The 18,497-nt window shown below is 39.2% G+C and overlaps 1 protein-coding gene across 4 annotated transcripts in view; it reads right to left on the reverse strand.

The window, feature by feature from the left end:
- LOC124167546 (ETS-like protein pointed) overlaps window positions 1-18,497 on the reverse strand; it is a 592,213-nt gene that overhangs the window by 530,523 nt on the left and 43,193 nt on the right. For 2 of the 4 annotated variants that reach the window (XM_046545502.1, XM_046545501.1), the window contains one exon: window positions 14,871-14,971. In XM_046545502.1, the coding sequence (XP_046401458.1) occupies window positions 14,871-14,966 (96 nt within the window). In that variant the 5' untranslated portion in view covers window positions 14,967-14,971. Of the gene's footprint in view, window positions 1-14,870; window positions 14,975-18,497 lie in introns of all 4 variants that reach the window. The other 2 variants (XM_046545499.1, XM_046545500.1) reach the window with 1 other exon arrangement.

Raw genomic sequence — 18,497 nt, forward strand, 5'->3', positions numbered from 1 at the left:
CGCAATTCCACGCCATTTTAGAAATTAATGCAGTTCTAACCTGCGCATTTCCGTGCCCCGTGTAAAACGTCCTTTATAAATGTACCCGTCATTCCACCACGCTCCCTATTATTAACACTGATTTGTGCTGATAATTAAAGGTAATTTACCAATTACTGTTTAATAGGTATATATCTAACGATTTGATCGTTGGATTATTCTTCTTCATAGAATAATCCTCTAAGGTCGTTAGAATATCAATTGCGTACGCATGGTTTCGCTGATGGTAGGACCTGCCCGCCTTGTGACGGTGCAGGATTCCTCGTCCCTTCCTTCCTTCCCCGTCCTTTCCTTGGAGGCGTCATCGGGCTCCTATCGCGGTGGCGCCTCCTTTCCTTGTTCCTTCCCGTCCTTCCCCTTCTGGGGGCAGAGGAGAAAAGCTGATCGCTTATAGTCCTCGCCCCAGGAGTGTATCCAGCGAACCTGACCCAAGGGTTTCGTTTCCATTGTTTAATAGGTATGCACACTCGCGGAAAAAAATTATCAAACCTTATTGGCGGGTATCACGCAAGAAGATGCAGGTGAACAACACGAGGCGCAGCCTCTAGCTTAGTTATTTCGAGTCAAGGGTGCGAACGTGAATGTTTACTTTTAATGATGCACATTAAGTGCCCACCATCATATCTCAGGTTAACCTTCGCAAACAGCGTGAGAGGATTAAGATAAGGTAAATAAACAGGCAAAGAGGGGGAGTGTAATGCAAGCAATTAAACTCGAACCTTCTTCTGCATCAGAAGAGCTATGGCCGGATTGGTCAAAAGTAATACGCGGAGGCGGGTAATGTGAATCACAGGGGATCAATACTTCACTCTACTAAAAATGTACCACCGCGTGCATTCTGTGGCGATGTGGACGAATTCGCAGAAGCTTCAAGGAAGTATTTTTCAACCGAGGTTGAGCAGGCTGGCTGCAATAAGAGTGCGTATTTTCAGTGAACACCGGTTTACACGGCAGACACGGTCCCTGGTAATCACTCATTGACGAAAATTTAGACATTGGAAAGCAGAATCAAGTTTACTGGCTGAAATTTTTAATGAAATAGCGAGATAAATTAAAGAAATGATAATTTTTCCTACAACTTTATATTTTAAACAAAACTTTAGCCATTGGATATTACTTTTAGGCTGTAGATTAAACACTAGACTAAACCTAATAAGTGAACTCAAAAGCAGATTATTATGCGAATAATTTATCCATATCTTACGAACGCCAAAATAACACCGTCGATCAGATCATAAAAATAAAATAAGAGGGATAGACAGTAGAATAGATAGATTAAGAATGTTTTTTTATTTTTAGCGATCGATAAGAGACTATAACGGCAGCGTGAGGACTTAAGAGATGTTAGATGATTAGTGACAGTAGCGTAACTAGAAATAGGCTCTGGGGTGAGATGGGGTGGCGATCCCTCCCCCCACGCAACGGGGTCGTGGAAAATTTTATAAAATGACACGCCTGGAAATACATTTTACATCATTTTGGCACTGAAGATTTAACTTTAAGCAGATGTCGTTATTACATGACAAAACTAGATAACAGTTTTAAATAATTTTTAAATTTCTCTGAGGCTTTGGGGGGGGGGGGGAATCTGACCCCTTATCCCCCCATTGTTACGCCACTGATTAGTGAAATGTTGTATGTAGTAGGCTGTGTAGCTTACTAACTTATGAATTCCTACATGCATGTTTCTGAATTTTCCTAGTATTTCTAACAGAATTTTTAGCCTGTTTTAGCTTCCTAGGCAGACTTATTTCATAAGTAGGGTATAGATTAATTTTATAGTTTATGTATCACACGTAGCTAATGCTTGTTCGTGGAAGTAAAGTTTAATTCTCTTGTGCGTATTGCTCATGGTTCACCCTCTGCCAAACACCTCTGTAGGTGGCTTGGAGAGTAATACGTATATGTAGACGTAAGAATTTTCAACACAACTTAATTTGGTTTACTTCAGCGTAACAATGAAGCCGAAAGCTCTAAAAGAGCGTCTGTTGTTCGTTCAAAACAACTTAAAACGGCGTAACTCGAATTAGAATGGTCATTCTGGATAAAACCCCAGATTCCTCTGAAATATAATAAGAGGCAAAGGATATATTTCTGCCAATAGAGAGCTATAAAGAGTATGAAGTTCTCAAAAATATATTACCGAAGTAAATTTAATAATAATCTTTCAGAACTTTGAAGCAGCTCCATGACGCCTTGATATAAACACGAAGACATCAATTCATTTGCCACGTTAATAGTTTGTCATAAACTAGAAAGTAAACAAGTTACACAGGAAAAAATCGAGGAAGTTATTTTACCGCAGGTCATGACGGAAGTACTGGCTTTCCATCCCTTCAATGAACGAGTCAAGATGTGAAAGCGGTTCAACCCTAGACACTCTAAAAATTAAATACTTCCGATTGAGCTTCCGCTGCTGAAAACCAGAGTCATCGAGAAAGCAGTGGTTTACATACTCGATCAATATGCGGTAAACTCGAGGAAAATCATCTAAGGGATTTGGCCGTAAAGCCACAGATAATTGATTGGTCAAAATTGATATTTCCGACATCCAACGTAATTCTATTCATGTAAATTGCCTTATTTTCACAAAAACCAATACGCGAAATTTCTCACAAATATTGGGCATTTTCCATACAATTGATACGAAAGGTCTTCCGATACCACTGACAACTACAGATCAGGGTGAATAAAGTAAATAATCAAGTAAATAATGGAACTTGAAAATTTATCTTATCAGTAGAATAACTTTTAATAATACTTCACTGCTTCAGAAGGACGAATTACCGCTAATGATCCAAATTTAGCCTTTATATAATTATAATTTTCGTCTTCAAATACACGAACAATACCTACAATCAATAGCTTGCATTTCTGGTACAATTAAAAAAGCCTTAGCAGCAGAAACTTAAAGGTTAAAATTGAATAAATCAAAGAGTGCTTCATTGTAATCTTAATATAGCCTTTATCTAATAATAAATTACGTCTTAAAATACAAGAAAAATACATACATCCTATCGCGTTCATAGCGGGTATATCTACAACGCCTTATCAGCAGAAACATAAAGATTAACATTGAAGAAATTAGAGATTAAGTACCTAATTTTAATCCTAATATAATATTACATAAATCGCCGCCGAGTGGTTTACTAAAATTAAAATATATTCTAACTTGTAAGGTAGAATAATTTCTAATTATAATACACCATTGCATAAATAAGGGCCGAGTACCACATAAGAACCAAATCGATGGCTAAGTTCTAACAACACGTATCTCAAATTCGGCTGGTTTGAGAAAGGTATCTTACACAAAGTGTAATAACATTTTAAAAAATACAAGCAAATAACAACTTTTCGTTTGCAAATGGATGCTTCTTCATAAGTTTTATGAACTTTTGGTTTTTAATTTAAGTGTACAATTACAAATATTAATCGTTTTTTTTTGCTCTCCTAAAAACTTGCTATTTTTGAGATACATACGTGTTGTTAGAATTTAGCCATCGAAATATATAGCCTTTATCAAACAATAAATTACGTCTTCAAATACACGAAAAAGCACCAACAACCTGTAGCTTGGATAGTCGCCATAGCTGCAAAGCATCGCTCGCTGGCGTGGCTCGCTAACTTCGCTTCCAATCGCGACGCATCTCCCGCGGCGGAGTGGCACGTTAAAGGGTGCGGTCACGCGGAGGAGTTTTATTGAGGAGGGGGAGAAGGTAGTGCGATCATGAATGAAAAGAGAAAGGAGGAGAGGTGGAGAATGTTAAAAGGGGAGGGGGGAAGGAGAGAGAAAGAGGGGAAGGGGGAGAGGGGGGGACGCGCTTGTTGGAGGGGAGGGGCGTCCAGAGCGAAGGGTGAAGGACGTCGGAGGAGGGGGGGTTTGGAGTGGGTACGTATGAATGGGCGAGAGAGGGGAAGGGGGACTTTGAATTGAGATAGGGGAAGGGAAGGGGTGGGAGAGAGGAATACAGCGATATGACTTTATAGGAGGAAGGAAGATGATAGGGGTAAGGTAGGTAAGGCCTATATCACACTTCCCAAGTTCAGGCTGGGGGCAACCAACAACACTTTTAATTTAAAAACAATTTTAATTGTAGAATTTTGGAATTGTGATCCAAAATTTTCAACAATATTCATACTTCATCATAAAGTTTGTCTTCTTTGAGACTTTACTTTGCCTTTCCTACTTTCCCAAGTACATGCTAGAGGCAACCTATAATACTTTTCATTTAAAAACAATTTTAAATGCGGAGTTTTGGAATTGTGATCCAAAAATTCCAACAACATTCATGCTCCATCATAAAGCTACCCTTCCATGAAACTTTACTTTGCCTTTCCAACTTCTAGTTTTTAAATTGTCAACTGTTGAATAATGAATTGCTGTTTTTCCAATAGTTATTTATTGATCAAAGTAGTACGCGCAGAAAAAGAAAACAAAATATAAAAAATATGATAAAAATTGCTACTTGCAGAAAGTATCTGATTTCATTTTTTTAACGTTTTCTGATCCACGTTCTAAATGTTTATCTTTAAGTTTCTGTTGACAAAAATAACACACTAATAATACAACACAGATAAATGCGCTCCAAAGTATTATATTTCTAACTGGCTGGACGGGGTGGGCATGGTTTAAAACGCTTAAAAAGCGACTGCATCGCGTCCAATAATGTGATGCCGACGCGATCATTTTTCACGTACAACTCCAGTGTTCATTTTAGCTTTGCTATTTAATAATAAGGAAAACGATTGCTTTAGAAAACTCTATAAAACACAGTCACTTAGACCGCTATACACGATGAATGATCATGCGAATGATCCTGCCGAATGATCACCAGATCATTCACAGAACAATGCTAACAAAATAGAACATGCTCTAATTTTGACTGAATGGTCATGCGCATGACGATTCAGTCGCGAATTGTTTCCGTTATACACAGCTAATGATTCCATTCGCATTATAATTCAGCACGATCATTCACCGTATATAGCGGCCTTTTTAAGCATCCTTTACGTTCACTACGTTCGTCACCATAAAGACCATTGTTGTCACCTTAAGCAAGAAGATGGTAGAGATAAAGGTAAGACCTGAATCAAACTTTTAAGTCCAGGGTCGGAGCAACCAACAACACTGTAATTACAGATTTCTTGAGTCTTTCAAATGTGTATCCCTCTAATAGGTATAAGTTGTCAATTGCTGAATAGATGTGTCTATTGAGTATTTTGTGTAAAAAATTATACACACAAAATTATACAAAATACTACTTGCAACGAAATAAGTATAATAAAATGGAAAAAAAGACGATCAAGTATAAAAGTGAAAAAATTATGAATACTCACTTTATCATCAATGTTTGCATACGATTGTTATCAAAAATGCTTTCTGATCAATGTTAATCTTTCAGTTTCTGCTAACAAAACCAACATTATACTTACAAAAAACGGTAAAATGCGCTCTAAATAAGTATATTGCCACCTGGCAGGTTGTGGTGAACATGGTTCACCGGGACAGTTTTAACCCTTCCGTGACTGCGCCTAGAACACTTACGCGAGCGACTGTGAAGGGTATCTAAGGGCATTTATAATTCATAGTAAATTAGATGTTGAATTATAGTCTTTCCTCTAATTCAACACCATATCTCTTTTTAATAATTAAATATCTTGTTTTGTATACTTTATAAATACATTGTAGGCCACATTCAGGTTTTTACGTTGATTTTGTGCGAAAGGTCAGGAATCTTTCATATTTTGCGATTTTAACTGTACATTGACTAACATGCTATGAAAAAAAACAAGCATAAAATGTGCTATCATGTAGAATATTGCAGGCGTTATTGAAGTTATAATATGATGAAATTTATTGAATTCCACTTTAATCCCTGCGTTCGTATAGCAAGCAATTTTTTTCCTCCTACCAACAGCTGTACGGGGTAACTCAGTTACCCCACCAAAATAATTGAAGTTTTCAGAAACAATTTCAATGCAAAAAAAATTATTCGTCGCCTAAATAACGAAAAAGTGGTTGAGCTCGAATTAAAAATACATCAAGGTGAAAAAAAAAAAAAATACAACATTAACATAATTTGGGGAAAATGATTGTGAGTTACCCCGCGCAGTCACAATAGGGATAAACGCGCTGGCGGCACGTTTGATGCACAAGCATGAGGTTGCGCCTGAAGACGCCTCGCGCTGAACGACCCAGAGATACACAGGTTAGGGAAAGAGGGTAGGTCATCCGAATAGAGAAGAGCGATCCCTGATTCCGCATTTTTATAAGCACGATATTGCGCCTGAAGACGCCTGGGGCCAAACAACCCAGAGATACACAGGTTAGGGAAAGAGGGTAGGTCATCCGAATAGAGAAGAGCGATCCCTGATTCCGCATTTTTATAAGCACGATATTGCGCCTGAAGATGCCTGAGGCCAAACAACCCAGATATACACGCGTTCGGGAAAGAGGGCAAGTTATCCGAACAGGGAAAGAAGGGTGTACAAGCGGAGGAGTGGTTTTTGAGGAATGATGGCCACTGTTGGAGAAGCGGGCAGGACGAGAAAAACTTGAAAAAAGGATGCTTTCTGGCTTGGGATGGGAGCGAGGGAAGGAAAGGGGAAGCTTTGATGTTGCCAGATCGCTCCAGTTTCCAGTTTTGCCGAGCGTGCGATGGGAGGAGGGGAGAAGACTAGTCGGCCGATGCCTCTTCGTCTGCATGCCTGTCGAACAAGCCACGGACGAAGAGACGCGTGGATTTCCGAAGCATGTTCCGATCATTATCGATCACATAGTTACACGAAATTTATCACGCTTAATGTAATGTTTCGTTCTTTCCCGGCGAAAAAGAGCAGTAAAGATTTCTCAGATTTTGCACCGGCTCAGGTCCTCTATGTCTCCTTCGAACGTTTCGATAATCACCTCGCCCATATTCTGAAGATGATTCGCGAGTTGCTAGTCAAAACGATGGAAGGAGACATTGGGGACCTGACCCGGTGCAAAAACCGAGAAATTTTTACTTTTATCACGCTTAAGTTTGGGATTACACTACCCGAAATAGTCCGAACACAATCTCAACGACTTTCGCTATGTATCTTCATCTACATCTACATAATACCCTGCGAGCCACCTCTAGGGTGTTTGGCAGGGGGTGATCAATCACCAGCATGCAGCATGCATTTGGACTCCCACATGCACATTTATTTATTCCCATACCACCGAATACATGCATCTTATTTATTCCCATACCACCGAATACAAACATTTTACACCGGGGTGTTCAGCATAATATAACAATTATAAACGCACGAACAAGCGTGCCTTGGATATGGGCAACCAACCCAGGCGGGACTCGAACCCGCGATCTCTTATTTGGTAGGTGAGAACTTGCCCCTACGCCACCAACAACCAGGTATATGCATAAACTGAACAGTATGCAGTATGAGAGAAGTCTATTGCGCCGAACTAGATATTATTCGACTAAGCCGACAACTCAATTGTTTTTTGTTACTAACCCAGAGACAAGTCACACGCGGACGTAGGTAAAGAGACATCCTTTAAAATTGGCATTGTTTTGAAATTGTGAATGAAAGAGGAATCGAAAAGGAAAATAGATGGTAAAAATTTCAAATATTTCACACAAAAAAAAACAATAAAAATCGACTTAAGAGAGGAATGAACATACATTTCCAAATTTTTCGGCTGGATTTCAGACTTAGCATTAGGGAGAGGAGGTCACGAACAGACAAAGGACAGATTTTTTTAACGGTAATTAGATCCCTACTTGTTGAAATAAACACTTGCACTTTTCCACGATTATAGACTTTTATTTCGACCTAGGTTTCCACGTTACCACAACATTTTCAAGGAACAAAATAACCATTCTGTACCTTGAAGATGATGTAGTAACATCGAAACCTAAATGGAAATAAACGTTTATAATCGTGGAAAATTGCAAGTGTTTATTTCAATGCGAAAACATTCCACTCCATTACGCTTCTGATTTGATCCTTACATGAATTTTATTAAGTGGAAAACTTGAGTACAATACACCGGCCGTCAAATAGAACGTTAAACCAAGGTCCCCCCCAAGGAGAAGGCAGGATCTCCGCTCTTAGACTCCCATCCCACTAACCAACGGATCTGAGGTGCCATATCGTGCAGGACAGGCTGGTAAGCTCATTAATGATGGAGAATGGCGCGCGAAATTGTTAAGTGACATTAAGGATACAAAAAAATAGCTCCATCGCCTCCACGAGTAGCGTTTATGACACGATCAATGCTATCGGAAGTGCCTGCATTAACGGTTATTACAATGCAAGTGATAAAGTACCGGTGTGGATGAAATCCACGCGATGTCTAGCGTAAATAATTAACAATCGACATAAACTCACATGATTAGATAAGGAATACATACGCCAGAGTCATAATAGTATTCTATCGGCATATCAAGCTGAAAATTCTACTCTAAAGGCTGTCGCCTGCACTACGTTTACCTACATCATATTGTTAAATGGCTATATATAGGCAACATGAACATGCGAAGTCGCTTCTCACTGCAATTATAAACATAAAACAAATATTTTTGACGAAATATTTTTGTTTTTTCAAGAAAACAAAAAAAACTATATGGTGTTGACACTAACATTTCATAAAAATGAAAACTGCCACATTTGCTCCGAGCGCTAAATCAACCCACTTCAGCATACAGGCATCAAAGGCTTTAGATGATTACCTGTGTAAAGTGCTAATTTTTAAGTACCCGAGCATTGAGTACTAAACAAATACCAAGTCGGGACATAGGAAATGGTTTCGGCTCAATCTATGTTAATTCAACTTTCACGGAAAAATCAAAAGCATTTTGGTGGATTTAAATTATTTCGAATTTTTTGTCAGCCTCCTTTCACAAGTTTCGATAACTGATTCAGCCATACCCTCCTCATAATTCTTAACATTACACGAAAAGCTATTACACGAAATGACGAATTTTGGCAGTTAAGATAGAGCCAGAAATTTTCATTCCAGAAATTAGAAGCCGACTTGGGCAAAACAGAAAAGGTGGAGTAAGGATAAATATTTTCGTAAACTCCTGTGCGAGACTCCTCATTCTCGCACAGGAGTTTACGACATGCCTGAGGGCAATACTGCCTCAGATTCGTCCTCATGCATCCTTAAATACGACTGTAAATTGCTATCACAATGTCCCAACATATTTTTAAAAATATTTTCTTTTAACCATGATGATCGCAATAACCTTATAGGTTATATCTTGAGAGGGTGGAGTAACTAGGAATATACTTAGATCCGTGTTCAAGGATGGCGAATCACTGCGAAAAATAATTCTTTCTAGCAACAGTAATGATAGCGTTTGGAGATTGACAATATTGCCTAGGAAAAGCGAAGAAAAGTGCGCCACTTAACAGGTAATCATGGAATTCGATAAATAAGTTCAAGAAGGAGGGTTATAAACATGAATAACTTTGAGCTGAACATGAATTCGGACACCATATTCTCGATAACTTAATTTAAACATTAAATAGATATTGAAACCTAAATGCACACATCATTTAATTTTGTAGTGAAAGCTTTGCAAAAATGTCCCGCGGGGATAAATGTATGCTGGGAAAACGCAAACTAAATCTAACAGCCTTGAGGCGGCACTGTTGCACATAAACTTACCAGGACGACGACTGCATCGGTAGGAACGTAATCGAGTATAGAATTCCAAAATCCCAAGATAAGGGAGATAATCATCTAAACACTACAAAACTAAAACAACGCGTTATTTTACCGAATAGTATAATAAGCCCAAAAAAAAACATTCACCGAGGTTTTGATGCCATTTTGGAAACATTAGATGACCTAGAGCAATAATTCGACACATAGAAAAGTTAGAGTAAAAGGAATTTTTGCCGATGTTGAGAGGCTTGCAGCACGATAGAGACTTCATTGCATCTGTAATTGAAATAAATTCATTTTTCCCTACGTCAAACGTTTTAAAAAATTCTCATTTTTATTAAAATTATCTCGAAACCGTAAAGTCCCATACGAATATGGATGGATATAAAAACTTTATTTCATCTGCAAGTGAAATAATCTCATTTTTTTCTACATTAAACATTTTAAAAATTTAAAAACTTATCTCGAAGCGTAAAGTCCCATAAGAAGATGGATGGAGGGCTCCCTTTCTGTACGATAAGATACGTAACGGAAAGGCCAGCATAAGCATAGGGGGGAAAGCAGAAAATAATTTTGGAATTGAAGGTGCTGTCTCCCTCCACGGCGACCATACTGGAAGGTACGAAATCGACCCTTGGATTATTAAATCCCATGAAAAGTTGCAGTGCAATCTATGCACTAAAATACTAACGCAATGCGACATACTACCGACTAACTAATAAGATGCAAAATAAAGAACCTTCATTAACGTTATAACGTCAATTTAGAAACATTAGACGACATAGAGCATAGCAATAAGTCAGCAGAAAGAAAATTTAGAGTAAAGGGAATCTTTACATATCATGTGAGGCTTGCAGAGTGATAATAAATCGATTGCATCTGCAAGTGAAATAATTTCATCCTGTCTTCATTAAATATTTGAAAAAATACCCATAATTTAAAACTGATTTCGAACCGTAAAGTCCAAACTGAAGATGGACGGATATTAAAATCGATTGCATCTGTAGGCGAAATAATTTCATTTTCTCGGCATTAAAAATTATAAAAAATACCCCTTTTTTAAAAACATATCTCGACACCGTGAAGTCCCATACAAATATGGATGAATAGCTCCCTTTCTGTTAGAAAGATCAAAATAAAGAGCCTTCATCAAAGTTTTCCTGTCATTTTGGAAACATTAGAAACAATAGAGCATAACAACGAGTCGACAGAAAGAAAAGTTAAGAGTGAAAGGAATATTTGGCGATTGTGTGCGACTCTCAGAACGATAAAAACTCCATTGGATCCGCAGGAGATATAATTTCATTTCATATACATTAAACACTAAACGAAAAACATTTTTTTAAACTTATCCCGACACCGTGAAAGTCCCATACGAAGTTGGATGTATACCTCCCTTTCTGTACACGAAGATACGTCACGGAAAGGCCAGCAAAAGCACAGGGGGGGAGAAAACAGAAAATAATTTTGGAATTGAAGAGGCTGTCTCCCTCCACGAGATGATGTAGGGCGAGAAAAATAGTCGTCCGGGTGGTTGGCAATAGTGGGAGAGGGGGATGAGGGAAAATGGAAGAGCGGAGCTCGCCACCGTAATGACATCTCGTTCTCCCTCGGGACACAGGGTTGCCAACTCAACTGTGATACACACACACACACAACTCCCTCCCTCCTATCCCATCGGGAGACTCCAGGCGTGAGGCGAGTTGGAAGAGGAAAATGGTATGGGGCTTGGGGAGTGGGAGGGGACTGATCGAACACATGTTGTGCGCCGCTGTCTTCAGGGAAAAAAACAGACTTGGTAGATGGAGGGGGTAAAAGTGGAGACCATTGGGATATGGCGAGGAGTGGGAGGAGGAAGAAGCAGACAGAAGGAAAAAGGGCTACTTTTTTTTCGTGGGATGAGCTCCGAGAAGGTCGAAGGACGAAATCTCGTTACACTTTTCCAGGGATAACAACGAATCATTCCACACACGGAACGTGGGAATGTGGCAGCCCCGCGTTTCAGTGATATATCGGAGGTAATAGCACTCGGAATGAAAGATTGAATGCAATTGACGACTTCAGGCTTAATTATGAGAAACCTTTCCACTACGGGAAATAAAAGTATAAAATTTTCTTAGGTTCTCTTGTAAGTTTAATTCAGATTCTTTCTGGAAATTAATGCAAAAAAAACATTTAATTTTGAATTTTTAAGTGATTCTCACATTAATTCGTACAATACCCATTTATACGATTTTAATTTTTCCTGGTGAATACTTCTGACGAATATTTCTCGGGTTTTCAGCCAGGTTAATGCTTTCATGTAAGCCGACGTTTCGGGCGACGACTTGTCTCCCATCCTCAAGGCTGTGTTACTTTATGGAAGTCCAATTTAAATCACAGTGTGAAGTCTCCCGAAACGTCGGCTTACATGAAAGCATTAACCTGGCTGAGAACCCGAGAAATATTCGTCACAAATACCCATCTACTTACTCTTTAAATTGAGAATCTGGCAGCCCCGTGATTCAGTGATACATCGGAGGTAATGGTACTCGGAATGAAAGATTGAATATAATTGACGACTTCAGGCATAATTGTGTGAAACCTTTTCACTACGGGAAATAAAAGTTAAAGATTTTCTTAGGTCCACTTGTAAATTTAATTCAGATTCTTTCTGGAAATTAATTCGCAGGAAAAAAATAATTTTTGAAGCTTTTAAGTGATTCTCACAATAATTCATGCAATACCCGTGTACTAACTATTTACATTGGGAATATGGCAGCCCCGTGTTTCAGTGATACATCGGAGGTAATAGCACTTGGAATGAAAGATTGAATATAATTGACGACTTCAGGAAAAATTATGTAAAACCTTTTCAAACGGGTAATAAAGGAATACAATTTTCTTAGGTTCTCTGGTATGTTTACTTCAGATTCTTCCCGGAAAATAATGCGCAGGAAATACATTTATTTTTTGAAGCTTTAAGCGATTCTTACAATAATTCATACAATACACATGGTTTTCCTATTTAGCCTTCCGTCGGGCGAAATGGATCTGACAGGCACTGCGCAAGTTGTTTCTCATTTCTCCGCGCCACTAGGTGGCATAGACCCTTGCCGCTTATAGTAGCATTTTGTTTTGACACGCACTATTCACCCTTTCACTTTTCGCATTTATGCCGACTAAGCAGTGGCGGATAATTCAGCATTATTAAGCAAAATAATGGCACAGTAAAGCGATATAAAAGCATTATTAGATAAATAAGATAATCCTAATAATCTTCTTGTAGTATAATCCTACCATAATTTTCGGTTCTTCTCGAGCAAGAGGCAAATATTTTTCTCATAGCGTAAGGTCCGCATGAGGCTTTGATTGGCTACAAAAAAAGTCAAAACAATATATTGTCTTTCCATAGTTCTATCATCTTCATTCCTTTTCCATTATTCACTACCCTCAAAAAGGTTCGTAAGCGTTGACAAGAAGAAATTATGGAAGGGAAGTTTGTGGGAAGATTAAAACTAACAAGGAAAGAACGTGTGAAGCTTTTTCAGCGCGATAAATGCTTTCGGATATGGGATATCGGAAAGAACACCGTTTTATCTTCACTCTCATCCAACTTAGGATCATCAACACCTCGAACAAATATCGGCGGCGTCTGACAGCGTTTTGACAAGGGATAACGCAGCGGGCTAGTGTCTTACACGAGCCTTGCGTTTGCCTCCGAGGAATTCAAAACATAGAGTGGGGATGCTGAGCTCTGCCATGGGTCTTTTTATCTCGAATACCATCTAAGAATCACGCAGACGGGAATGAGTAGTCGAAGGATGACATAGATACGCTACCACCAACAAGTAAAGCGCCGAGTATGGAAAAATAGCCTTCCAGTAGGTTCAAAATGCATATTTCTAAATACCCATACATGCACCAAGGCCGGCGCAGAAATGTTTAATCCGCGAACAAAATATATTACGATAATTTCGAACCTATCGCGAGGAGCGCATATTAAAAAATATATTTACGGCAGGTCCGGGATTCTACAATTTATTTTGGGAATATTTTCGGTTTTTGTGATAGTTCCAGAACTGCTATGACCGAACAGAGACTGTTAAGGCCTGTTTACACGATACATTAACAAGTACGGGTTATTGTCTAAATGTATGAACGCGAGAATGAACGCCACAATGAACCATGTAACCACCCGACTTGTGCGAATGCATGCACAGAAAATAGAACCTGTACTAATTTGGTTCATGCATTCGCACATGTTCCGTTCTGGTCCACCAAAATCATTCACACAAACGTACATTAACTTGTAAGTGTTAATGTACCGTGTAACCAGGCCTTTACTCAACTTTTACGCCAATTAGGGCCGGGAGCAGCAAGAGACCCGGAGGCTACGCGCGAAGCTGAGATTGCTTTAGCATTAATGAAAATATATCTTTCAGATTGACAAGGAGTGCATCATCTTAGAAACGATCAGTAATATATATTTCCAGGTCCAACAGAAACGATAAAACAAGACAGATTTTTCCTACGGTATAAGACTTTCTAAAAATTCTGTTTTAAACCCGTATTCAAATCATATTACGAAAAGAAAATATTTTGGAAGGCCGGATTTTCTTATATCCTAATTTATCTATTTCCGCACCTCCGAAAACAGCCCTATTCGATCTTTACATCGATATTTATGATAAAATTTAACAGTCAAACAGACACAAACATCCACGCCCCGGATAAGGATACCTTACCCAGGCGGGACTCGAACCCGCGACCTTCGGTTTGTCAGACGAGGACTTCACCCCACCGGCACCGAGGCCTACAACTTACCTACACCATACATTATTTGGTGTAGTATTCTTTCAAAATTCTTAGTATTCTTTCAAAACTCCGAGTCACCGGAACGATAAAAAAACAGGCATACCAACCGCCTAAAATTGGGTATCTCGATTTTACGCGCAAAAAACGGGGCGGAAATATTTTTAAGTAAATGATCCCACGTAGAAATAAATTCCATATATCGTTTACTTTTTGTTGCATTGAAATTGTTTGCTTCGTTTAGACGATAGTACTCCTCATATTCGGGTATCTTGCCTTTTTTTTTACAGTCGTAGGGCCTCTTTTCATCTAAATCCGGCCCTTTATACGGCACAATAATTTAAAATAAGGAAGGAAAAGTACTTGCTCCTACCTTATTCATTGGGTCCTTGGAGTATTTCCGAGGACTGGACGCGTAGAAATCTTGATTCTCCAGGTTGAAGTCTGCATACAAGGACTCCAAGTCCATGATCACTGCTGCAACAGAGAATAAAATAGAAGTTAGAAGATTATATTAGAAAAGCGCGCATCTTTTGATGCCAGATAATAATAGGGAAAATGATACATTTAACCGTCGATAAATATCGACGGTTCTACCCATTTTTCTACCCATGAGGGACACAACCATGAGGGAGTTCTTCTCTGCAAATTTCTATGAACGCAAGGAAGCAGAACACCAGAATTTGGATTGGGAATCTGTATTACATATCTGAGGGTTGATATACCAACAATGAATGACTGAAATGCCCCGCCGAATACTGCATACGGGACACAACTAATAGGGATTTCTCCCCTGCAGATTACGAAGGACGCAAGGAAACAGAACATCAGACTCTGACTTGGGAAAGGAATTACAGTATACTTATTTATTTTATTTATTTATTTCATCACCAAAAACGGCACGAAGGCCTTTACATTGGCTATTCCTTAAATAATTAATACCTAAAAGATAACAAATAATAGCACAATAAATAAAAACAAAATTTTTAAACATAAGAAGGGGCATTATTGATCAGACAATGGTGAATTATTCAGATGGCATTTTAAGGTGGCTTAGTAACTAGTAGCAGAGGAAAATAGGGCCAGGGAAGGGATCTGAATACCAATCTGAGGATTCAAATATCTACTATGAATGAATGAAATACCCCGCCTATCACTTCACAAGGGATACTACAAAAAGGGAGTTCCCCTCTGCATACGGTCCAGAATATTCGCGGTGACACATGTAGGTTCAGGAGGAAGAGGCAGCGAGAGGAATCTTTTAGGTGAGTTACGGGTGGCGAGGAAGAGGATTGGGTACGGAGGGAACCACGGGGTGGATGGAGAGAGGGTTGGCGGAGCCGTGGGGTGGACAATTGCGGATGCTCACGGGACACTCGGAATACGTCGATTAATTGGTTCGAATTGGTGGTGGCACTACATGGGCCGCATTCAGTCCCTTTTCCCACTTCGGACTACTTCCGCGCCCAACCCTACCACACCCACAAACGATGAAAAAATCTCCTATCACAAGGGGAGAGTCAGAAAAACAGGTCTCAGATTTCAATCAAACTTTGTAGTGATGCAGAAACCAGTGGCTTTGAACGCAGTCACGCGCACGGGTGCAAAGTTAAATATACCTAAGGATATAGTTCGCCATGAAAAAATATTTTACTTAGCCGGGATTCGAACACGGATCTCCCGATCTCGCCGTCGCCGACCAGGGACAAAATAGGGGTTTTACACTTCGACAGTGGCTTATAGTAAGCACAACCCTCGCCACATGTGCCAGTGTGGACTTGTGACTTTAACATCTTGTTCGGTAAAAGCCATCCCGAAGTTCACTATAAGAAAATGACTAGGTGGTGAACTGGCTAACACACCTGACTGGCAATCGGGAGATCCGGGTTCGAATCCCAGCTAAGTCAAATTTTTGTTCATGGCAAACTTTATCCTTCGTTGTATCTAAATATATATATAATGTGGTAGTCCATCGGGAGCTGTCAATGAATCACCCCCATAAGGGGTTATATTACCAATAGTTTAAACAAAAACGCATTTAAACATTTACATGTCTAATATATTCCCTCAGAAATGTATCTCCGTCAACAATGAGCAATCAGCAGGTGATCACGGTGCTCGACTTCTATGAAAGTTCCAAGGTCCAATGCTTTGATATCCCACTTATGAAAAGTTCAAAAGTTCAATTCTCGAATATGGCACTTCTTTTTCATAATTTGTTCCCTCTTCTCATTTTACAAGAGCCTGATCTTCAGCAATATTTCCAAGATTTTCGATGAAAATTCTATGATTCTGAGAGGAAATATTTTTCTGCTATGCAGCAGGGTCAGATATTTTCCCATTTTTTCACACGGAAGCCGGCTTTCAATTACGTTATTACCGGGTCTGCCAAAAAAACAAACTCCTGCACAATGCTAAAATGATGATCCCCAAACATGAGTAAGAAGCGCACGACAATCGTAATGCCGATTTTAGAGAATCTACTGTAGTGTACTATCTCAATAAACAATACTAGCTCCTGGTTCATTTCAAGAGTTTAAGAATGATGAGGATGAAATGGATCGACCGAGTTAGTAATGACGAAGTCCTAAGAAGAGTAGGAGGAAGATAAGCCTCATGTAAACCTTGATAAGAAGACGGAAAACGTCATAAGTCATATCTTGAGACATGATGGCCTGATGAACACAATCGGGGGACAAAAAGATGGAAAGAACGGAAGAGGAAGACCACGAACAAAATATATGTCAGGTAAAGAAGAATGTGAAAGAGAAGAAATACTTAGGAGTGAAAAGATTAGCTGATAGGAGAATTGAGTGTAGAACTGCGTCAAACCAATCTTAGGATCGCTGGCCAATGATGATGATGAACTTTTCCTAACTAAAACCTGGTCTAAGTTGATTCAATCTTGACTTGTAAAGGACCTACAGCAGTCAAGTTTTCGCGGAGAGATGTCGTGGAAAAGCATATTAAATGACACAAAGTTATGGTATTGTCAAATTAATTTTAATTTCACAAAATCTGTAACACCTTAGTACCTGATGATGATTGCAAGCCAATCGAAACATGTGCACTCCAACACGAAAAACTCGCGTATAATATAGTTTGTGAAATTAAAATTAAGTGGACATTACGATACCTTCACACTCATCTGAGGGCGAGATGGCTTAGGAGTTGCGAAAATCGGCCGGAATATCGTCCGATTCGTTTCCCGCATTGCTTCACTGAATTAATAGGTACAATTGACCAAGACGCAGGAGCGCTCGGCAACGAATCGAAGGGCCTCAGTTTCAAGTCCCGCGTTAAGCCTTTGGACAGAAATCGGGCATATAGAACAAATTTTTCTAAAAGTAAACCTCCAATTGTACATATCGTGCAGACTTCGGCACCACTGCAACACCATGAGGTTTCTAAAAATATTGCATACGACCAGTGGAGTAGCCAGGAATTTCGTTCGGGGGGGTCCAAAACCAGGATGGAAAATTAAAAAAAAACAGGTTACTAAGTAGAGGCTTTTAAACTAACTTCAACGCTTTTTATAATCGACAGAACGTAATCCAAATATATCTTTTATAAATCCATGATTTTTCAATATTTTGTTTTCTTTTATGAAGGAAAGAAATGGTGTTTATATATTTTGGGGGGTCTAGACCCCCCCAACCCTTCCCCCTCGCTATGGCGCTGCATACGACTTAAATTCAATTATAGAGAGAGTCACTTTCATAAAAACATTACCATTTGCCATAAAATTAGTAATATCGACAAAATTTCCTGCTCATGCATTTTCGCTGTCATGAAATGTAATTATCTTAAGATTGACATACACGATAATTTATTCCGTCCATCAGAATGATAGGGTTCTCATAGGTTAGACTTCTAGCAATACTTTCAGGGACCAAAAGGGTGATCAAAAGCTCGATCCATCATTTTCTGAATCACACGTATGTCATTCGTACCGTCACTTTTTCATCCCTTATTCCGCCACTTTCGGTAAGTACAACAG

Source organism: Ischnura elegans, chromosome 11 (assembly GCF_921293095.1).
Source record: "Ischnura elegans chromosome 11, ioIscEleg1.1, whole genome shotgun sequence".
In the NCBI taxonomy this organism is placed as follows: domain Eukaryota; kingdom Metazoa; phylum Arthropoda; class Insecta; order Odonata; family Coenagrionidae; genus Ischnura; species Ischnura elegans.